Source organism: Phalaenopsis equestris, unplaced genomic scaffold (genome assembly GCF_001263595.1).
Source record: "Phalaenopsis equestris unplaced genomic scaffold, ASM126359v1 Scaffold000670, whole genome shotgun sequence".
Taxonomy (NCBI): domain Eukaryota; kingdom Viridiplantae; phylum Streptophyta; class Magnoliopsida; order Asparagales; family Orchidaceae; genus Phalaenopsis; species Phalaenopsis equestris.
Window position 1 is genome coordinate 131,467 of NW_018165110.1, and position 9,073 is coordinate 140,539.

Below are 9,073 nucleotides of genomic sequence, written 5' to 3' on the forward strand. Positions count from 1 at the left end.
ATATATATATATTAAATAAGCTAGTTCAGGAGCTATCGAGTTCGAGTCAGGTCTATTTTAAGTTCAAACTTCACTTGATAGCTCATCAAACTCAACTCTCACTTATCTAGCCAACACATGAATCGGTTTGGCCCAGTAACACCCCTACTTGAAAGTCCTTTCCAAAATAAGTCTCTACACAATTAAGTCTTCATACAAAGTTCATTTCACATAATTCATATGAATATGTCCAAAACCTAAATGATTTAAGCATGCAATCTTTAAACAATTAAGTGGGTAGGTATGTAAATCTCCCATTTTCATATTTACAAACATAGAACTTAAATCTTTATTATCACATTAAAAAAATAACACTATTATCACTTTTTTTTAAGTGAAATACACATTTTCATGCAATCGTTTAAAGCACTAAAGTAGTATGTCTATATGTAATATGATCATGATTCCTTTCCTTAAAAACCATATCAAACGAAAAAATAAGATCACTACTTACCTGAAGCCACAGAACTCCAAGCAATCCCCTTCCTCATCCCCAACCTCCCAATTCTCTCCCAAACATCAGCAGCCTTCTCCCACATCTCAGAAGCAGCAAAGGCATTAGAAACCACCACATACTTCCCGACATTCTCCGGCATCAGCTCAAAAAACCTGCTTGCTGCAACCTTCACCATCTCCACATCCCCATGGATTCTGCAAGCTCCAACCAAAGCTCCCCAAACAGTGGAATGCGATTCGCAAGGCGAGGTACGTATGAATTCGTACGCCTCATACAACTTCCCCGCTCGTCCCATCATATCGACCATGACCGTGTAATGTTCCTTCTTCGGCGCGACTCGGTAATCTTCGATCATGGAAACAAAATACTTCCATCCGGAATCAATAAGACCGCCATGGCTGCAGGCCGAGAGAAGAGAAAGAAATGTAACTGAATTTGGCCTGAAACCTTCTTCTTCCATCTGATGAAACAGTTGAATCACCTCTCTTACTTTCCCGTGGAGTCCGTAACCCGAAATCAGAGAGGTCCAAGTAATCACATTTCGGTCAGGCAATTCGTCAAACACCCTTCGTGCATCATCCAAACTGCTGCACTTGAAGTACATATCCACGAGAGCGCTGCCAACTACCACATTGGCCACCGCCTTCCTCTTGATCATTAGACAATGAGCTCGCCTGCCGTGCTCCAGAGCAGCCAGTCCAGCACACGCATGGAAAACTGATGAGAAGGTGAAGGGATCAGGATCTACTCCATTGTCACGCATCGAGTAGTATAGCTCAAGACCTCCTCGCTCCAGGCCTTCGTGCGCGAAGCCCGAGATCATTGCGTTGTATGCAAAGAGATTCGGATCAGGCATTTCATCGAACAGGTGGTGGGCGGATTTCAATTCGCCGGCTTTTGTATAGAGGATGAGAAGCTTGGTGTTGAGATATTTGGTTGGGGTGAATCCGGTGGCTATGATGTGGGAGTGAATTGCTTTTCCGAGCAGAAACTCTCGCCGGTGAATGCTTTCCTGGAGGAGGAGAGAGTAGGTGGGAGGAGAGATCGGGGAGCCGCTGCAGAAGAGGGTTTTGACGGCTTCGTTTAGTCTTCCGGAGAGGCAGAGAGATCTTAAGGTTTTGTGCATGGTTTTGAGAAGGTTTGAGCGAGCGTGATGACTCCATGGGAGGTTTCTGAATTCAGGTCGATGAAGAAGAACGGAAGTTGGATGCAGAAGTGAACATTACTGAGAGTAGAGCAGTTCTACGGAGCTCGCCGGAATAAAAGAGCCATTTTTGACTTGTTCTCCCCACATTACAAATCTATCCCAGCATTACTCATTTTTTTAGAAAAAAAAAAAAGATAGAAGATGAAGAATTATATTGATGGTTTTAGTTTGAAGATACAGAAAGGCCAAGAGCTTATTCTATCAAGCACTTCTTCAATGTTACAAACAAACCCATATGGGGAACTTTTTAGACATCTGCATTCTCTTATATAAGGCTAAGCTTGCCAAAAGAATGCATTGGAGCTAGTGGAAGGCTAAGCTTGCCAAAAGAACTAAAATAAGTACCTAAAAAAGCATATGCCATGAATGGTCCTTCAATCATTTATAAATGAACTAAAGGACATCTAAAGGGCATTATGACTTGATTCACAAGCAAGAGCAAAACTATCCTCTTTGGCATTGGTGAATAGTCTCAAGTCATTTTAAGATTTTCATGTTGACACCTAATTATGAGATGTCTGTAGTAGGTTTTACCCAAAGTTGATTAAGAATTAAAATTTTAAAATAAAAAGTGGGTTCTCATAAATGAAAGATATTTAAGACAAGTAGATGAGTAGATCACTCGAAGAGTCATCAATAATTATTAGTTTCATTCGATAAGTCACTGATCTGCCAAAATTCAATTAGATTAAGTAGTTGACAATGAATGATTTCATAAGGTTTTGTTGCATGTTTATGAAGAATAAATCAAAAGATGTCACTAACAATCAGAAGTTTTATTGGATTAAGTGATCAAGAAGGGTATATTTTCATGTAAGAATAATGATATGATACTTGGACATGAAGATATCTGAAGAGAAGTAAAAAAAAAAAGGAGTTCATTAAGCAATAACTTGTTAATGCATGAATAAGACACCAAAAAAGTGGGCTTTTGTGATGAGCTATCAAGAAGAAAGCTTCTTAGGATAGCTGTTAATGTTTTGTTAGGAAGAGTTTTGACGACAAATCAAAATAGATTACCAATGAGGGACAACTCCCATAAGATGGGTTGTAAAGGAAGGCGGTGAATTCATGAGATAAGGGAATTGACAAAGCATTAACAAAGGCAAAGTCTTCAAGATAAGATGACACAAGAGGAGATTTTTGAAAGAGACGTTGTCAAAGCTTTTACAAATGAAGAATTCTTATAATAAGTCATCGAGAGGGGAAAATTTTAAGGAAGACGCTCCAATGAGAAGGGATTTTGGCTGATCAAATAGATGGTATTTTAAGGTTGTGAAGGTGAGTCCGTGTCAATTTGCTGTCGGGTAGCCTAAGAGAAAATATGTCATTGGCTTATAAGAATTATAATTGACTAGATTCTAAGAGGAGGCGAGCAATTAAATAGAGAAAGCACCACTCAATATACGAAGTCTACTGAGGAGAGCTATAGGAATGATATATGTGGATCTACCTATTGATATATTTAAGTCAATAAGGATTATCTAATAAAGTTCATCAGGGCCACCTCGCTAAGATCGGGTTTTGGGACCAAGTCAACATCAGAGGAAGATTTAATATTTATATCTATAACACCATGGTGTCATACTTGTATGAAAATGTATATTTCAATTTTGAAAAATTTGTGATAGTGACATTTTTTATGAAATATTAAACATTTGAGTGATATAAATATAAAAAGCAAAATTTAGGGGTTAGAAATATATGAATTTAGTGGTACGCATGTAAATGGTGGGCTTTTAGCATCGTTCGTGTCAAAGTTCACTGGAAGGCCCGGCCCATTTTTAATGCTCGTTAGGGTTTTTCCGGAACCTTTTCCTGAAGCTATAAGAACCCTACGCCGCCTCCATTCTGAGAAGCCGGAAAAGGAGAAGTCGCCATGGTTCACGTTAGCTTCTACAGGAACTGTAAGCTTCTTCCTTTTTCACAACTCCCCTTCGATCCGCTCTTCTTTTACTCCCATTTTTATTTTCTTTGTTGCGTTTCTTCCTCGAATTTGGGTGCGTGTTGGCTGATTTCACGATTCTCTGTATTTCGGCTTTTGCTTTATTAGATGAACTCTATTCTATTCTTCTTTTATGAGTTGCAAAACTGATGATCTCACATGCGATTTTCGAATTTCAACAAACTTCGCTCGCAAGCAGTTTTGGATCCGGATCGGAAACACTATCGCGATTCTTCTGCATGTATTTGTTCAAGTGGTACGGATCTGAATTGGAAACCCTAACATGATTATTTAAATCTTAGATGGGAAGACATTCAAGAAACCCAGGCGTCCCTACGAGAAGGAACGGCTGGACGCGGAGCTGAAGCTGGTTGGGGAGTACGGGCTTCGGTGCAAGAGGGAGCTGTGGAGGGTTCAGTATGCTCTGAGCAGGATCAGGAATGCGGCGAGGGAGCTTCTGACGCTGGATGAGAAGAATCCGAAGCGGATATTTGAGGGGGAGGCTCTTCTTCGCCGGATGTTTCGATACGGGCTTTTGGAGGAGGGGCAGAACAAGCTCGACTATGTCTTAGCTCTTACTGTGGAGAACTTCCTGGAGCGCAGGCTGCAAACCCAGGTCTTCAAGTCTGGAATGGCGAAGTCCATTCACCACGCTAGGGTTCTAATCAGGCAGCGCCATATTCGGTATTGATGTTTTCTTTTTTTGGTTTTCTAAAGCATATTATTTATTTTTGCTGATAATTTTTTGAAATATTTACATTCATGCTATGTATTTACATTTTTTTATGCCTAAAGTTCATGTTTTACATACCTAACACCTTACATATGCATGAAAAGGTGTATTTTGCTTTTTTTTTTAAGTTAAAATGGTGGATATAAAGGATTTGGGTGGTATTAATGTAAAAAAAAATCCAATTTTTGGTGTTATATTGTCATATATGTAAATGCGTAGGAATTGGGTGGTAATTTGCCAATGTCCCTTTTCTTTGATGATTTGGATACTCATTTGTAGGTTTTTTTATCTCTCAGCATGATAAATTCTTTTGTTTTGCTGAATGCCAATGCTTTAGATTTTAATTATATTCTTGTTATGCATCTTAGCATTTTCATTTGTATTAAAAAATTGATTTTGTTCAGGGATAATTCATGTTATTTACAGATATATCCTTTTGGACTTTCTTTTTTTTAACAAAAGTTTCCTGGGTTTGTAGAAAGTTTGAGGTCCTGTTGTCTATTAAAAACTACCACATGATGAAAATGGATTTCACATCTCACGACGGTCATCTGAGTCCTCCTGTTTGGATGTTTACTCTGATGAATGTTATCCTATTTCTCTGATGGTTGCCGGAAACTTTTGAGTTTTTATGTAAAGAATTCTTCTGAAGATTTTTGCAAATTTGCATTTTTTTTTGTGCCGTTAGCTTCACACCCTTATTTATAGTTAGATTTGTTGTTGTTAAGGGATCATAATGCAAAATGATGTTTGATGTGAGTTTAAAATTTAAACCAACTGCCTTTCCTTTGGTTCATTACTCTAGATTGATCCTTGTTTGTATATGGATTTTCAATTATTTTAGGAACTTTTTCTTGGGGCATTTGCATACATACCACCCAAATCCTATCTTTTTACATATTTAACGCCAAAAGTTTTCCTTTTTTACATTTATACCACCAAAGCTTTCATATGACATCAAAATACTACTTTTTTAACTTCTAAAAAGTGAAATACACCTTTTCATGCATAGGAAAGGTGGTATAAATGTAAAAATCCAAGCTTAGATGTGTTAAGAGTATGTTGATCTTCCTTTTCCTTACCTGTTGTATTTTGATCATGTGAAAGAAAGAATTTTTACATACATACCAATTAATTCCTATGTATTTACATATCTAACACCTAAATTCCAATTTTTACATGTATGCTACCATTCCTATGCATAAAATGGTGTATTTCACTTTTAAAAATTAAAATACTGGTATTTTTAAAATAGTTGTATTTCACTTTTAAAAGTTAAAATAGGTGTATTTTTTGTGATATGAAATTTTGGGGGTGGTATAAATGTAAAAAGAAATAGTTTAGGTTTTAGATATGTAAATACATTAATTGGGCGGTGTATAGGTAAATGCCCCTCATATAAAAAGGTTTAATATTTATATTTTGACATGTAAATGCATGTTATATAATTGTAATTCTTCATGCTTAAATTTTTATTTAATGATTGGTCTTAAAGCAGTGCCTGACATTCTAAACGGACGGTTGGATTAACATTTTGGGACATTTACATATATGAGACACATTTCTTATGTATTTACATATATCACACCTAAACTTTCATATTTACGCACATAACACTCAAATCTTTAAATATCACATCTAAATGGCACTATATTACTTTGTAAAGTGAAATGCACATTTTATGCATAGCTTTAAAGAACCAAAGTTCCATGCATGTAAATATGAAAGTTTAGGTGTAAATATGAAAGTTTAGGATATGAAAGTTTAGGTGTGAGATATGTTGATACATAAGAATTGTGTGCTACGTTTGTATATTTTTACTTGAAACCCCTGATGTAGATTGCTATTTTCATAGGAACATTTATCTTTTTCCATTGTATATTTTATTTTTCTGTTAATTTGTTACATCCGGTTGTCTAAATATTGGTGCATTTACATGTAATACCTCGCAATTCTTATGTATTTATATATCTAACAACTAGACATTCATATTTACATGCATACCACTCAAATTGTAACTATCAAAGTTTAGGAGTTAGATAGAGCAAAGCAGACGAGGAGCAGCAAACCTAAATGATGAAAGAATCACTGTACATGAAAAGAGAGAAACTGATAAATACAAGTGATCCAAATACTTGATTCAGCTTACAGTTAAATTGGATCAAAACATGAATTTCTTTAAGGGAAATTTGCATACATACCACCCAATTCTCATCTATTTACATTTATAATACCTAAACTTTACTTTTTTACATTTATGTCACCTAAATCTTTCATAACACATCTAATATATGTCTTTATTTTAACTTCTAAAAGTGAAATGCACCTTCTCATGCATGGAAGGTGGGCATATATATTAAAACAAAAAGAAAAGGTGAAAATACTAGCACAGAGATTTGAATGCTATGCAAATAAATATTAAAATGTTGGTGCTTGATATGTGTAAATCCATAAGAATTATGTGGTGTGTATGTAACTCTCCCCAAGTTTTTAATGCCAAATGCTCAACCAAATGGTTTGATTTGTACCTGATTTAAAATTTGATGAGAACATTTCTTATTTTAAAATGACTTTAATATACAATGAATCAACAGAAAATTATATTGCCCTCTTCCCAATGAAAATTGTATGGTTCTAAGATCTATCTTGATATAAAAAAATTTTGGAAGAGTTGCAAACTTACCACTCAGTTACTACATATTTACACATCCAACACCAAAGCTTTAATTTTTGCTTACATATGCTACCTTATTTATGGATGAACAGGTGTATCCCACTTGTAAAAGTCAAAATAATGATGTGAAAGATTTGAGTGGTATATATATAAAAGGTGAAGTTTATGCGTTAGATATGTAAATACATTGGACTTGTGCTGTATATATAGATATATGTAAATTTGATAAAAATAAGAGAAAATATTGATTAAATGTTTGAATCTTTTGTTTTGTAGGGTTGGAAGGCAGGTGGTGAATATTCCCTCATTCATGGTGAGGGTTGATTCTGCAAAACACATTGATTTTTCGCTCACCAGTCCTTTCGGCGGCGGCCGCCCTGGGAGAGTCAAGCGGAAGAACCAGAGAGCTGCAGCTAAGAAGGCTGCTGGTGGTGATGCTGAAGAAGAAGACGAAGAATAGAACTGAGATGTTTGTCTCGTGAGCCTTCAACTTACTTCTCCATTATTACATTTTCATCCCATTTTTGGGTGATTTTATGCTTTCAACCTGTGAATTGTTTGGATGGATAAGGATTTTGCGGGTCCACTTTCATTTCTCTTTGCAGTTATTTCCAGGATTTGCGATAAATTTTTGGGTTATGATATTTTAACTACTGAGTTATGAGGAGTTTATGTTTTACTTATTTTGAAGCAAATCAAATGATTTTATGTTTATTTTTTGGATTCATTTGCATGCATACATACCCTCAATTCAGATGTATTTACATATCTACCACGAACATTTTAAATTTTTTTTGGAAAAGTTACATACAAGACACCCAATTCTTATGAATCATGCATTTACTTGCCTCACACCAAAACTTTCATTTTTACACTTTTGACCTTTTCATATATAGGAAATATCTAAATTCCTTTACATTTTTTACATTTATACCTCTTCTCTTATATCACATAAAATTTGAAATTTAGTTGCTTGATATGTGAATATATAAGAATTGAGGGGCGTGTGTGTGAAAATCATGCTGTAGTAAGATCTTAGCAATTTGAAGTTTGTGAATGCGCATGAAGACTCGTGAGAGTTTTGTGAGTTTATCAAACAATTATGGATGGAAATGAAACGTTTATTACAATAATTGAGGCTAAAATAATTCATTTGTAAAGTATTTGGAGGATGAATTAATATTTTGATAGATCATTAGATTAATGTACCCATTTACAAAATAGTTGGTGATTATTTTGATATTTTTCTCTAAAATATGATTTTTGGGTATCATTATTGATTTATACTCCTAAAATTTAATACATTTGAAGTAATTAGCTCACAAGCTAATGAAAGGAGTTGGGGTGTCCACCAAGTTCAACTCGTTAGCTAATCAGATTCAGCTGACCACAACTTTCAATGTCAAATCCAAATGCACTCTTAGCTTTGTTTGGGTGAGTTGCAACTTATTAAAAAATAACTATGAAGCTATTGAAGAATACTTAGATAATCAAAAACAAAATCAAACCGTAGCCAGAAAACTGTCATCACACCTAGCGAGGACTCGTGTGAAAACACATTTCAGGAGCATCTTTTTGAAAAAGCTATCAAAACACATTTTATCTAGTCAGACAAAATTGCAGTGTGGTATCGCACCGCTACCGTGCCATCGCCACACAAATCCTAAAAGTTCAAACATTAGTAGGTAAGTTTTGTTAAATGCTCTTATCTGTTGTGAGACTAATGATATAATTTTGGATCCAATAGAACATAATAACCAACTTGTGTTATAAATAAAATACAAGACTCACATAATCAAATATTAAGTAAAATTGTAATAAAAATTTGTAATTGAGTTTTAATTGTATATAGTATGGAGCATAAAGTGAACTTTATAATAAGCTTTAAATCATATTTTTCATGATCATAAATGGATCCAATTCTAAAATCATTCAACCAAGCGTATTAATTTACCAATCAAGTATTCATAACAATGTTAAAATGTATTCGATTAATTGGCCCATATTTGTTGACATGA

At 35.0% G+C, this 9,073-nt stretch overlaps 2 protein-coding genes across 2 annotated transcripts; one reads left to right on the plus strand and one right to left on the minus strand.

Moving 5' to 3' along the window:
- Nucleotides 1-485: 485 nt before the first annotated feature.
- On the minus strand, nucleotides 486-1,622 carry LOC110030171 (pentatricopeptide repeat-containing protein At4g16470-like). The gene has a single exon (XM_020732768.1). It carries the CDS (start codon nucleotides 1,620-1,622, stop codon nucleotides 486-488), a length of 1,137 nt encoding a protein of 378 aa, XP_020588427.1.
- A 1,889-nt stretch (nucleotides 1,623-3,511) lies between these two features.
- Nucleotides 3,512-7,750, plus strand: LOC110030185 (40S ribosomal protein S9-2). Its single transcript, XM_020732783.1, has 3 exons — nucleotides 3,512-3,610; nucleotides 3,951-4,332; nucleotides 7,332-7,750. Exons 1-3 carry the CDS (start codon nucleotides 3,583-3,585, stop codon nucleotides 7,513-7,515), a joined length of 594 nt encoding a protein of 197 aa, XP_020588442.1. The 5' UTR covers nucleotides 3,512-3,582; the 3' UTR covers nucleotides 7,516-7,750.
- The last annotated feature ends 1,323 nt before the right edge of the window (nucleotides 7,751-9,073 follow it).

What these genes read in the sequence shown, in the direction of transcription:
- LOC110030171 (XM_020732768.1), bottom strand. Translation starts at nt 1,622, where the DNA reads ATGCACAAAACCTTAAGATCTCTCTGCCTCTCCGGAAGACTAAACGAA.
- LOC110030185 (XM_020732783.1), top strand. Translation starts at nt 3,583, where the DNA reads ATGGTTCACGTTAGCTTCTACAGGAACT. An exon ending in CGTTAGCTTCTACAGGAACT is followed by an intron (nt 3,611 to 3,950) that starts GTAAGCTTCTTC and finishes TTTAAATCTTAG; the next exon opens with ATGGGAAGACATTCAAGAAA. An exon ending in ATCAGGCAGCGCCATATTCG is followed by an intron (nt 4,333 to 7,331) that starts GTATTGATGTTT and finishes TTTGTTTTGTAG; the next exon opens with GGTTGGAAGGCAGGTGGTGA.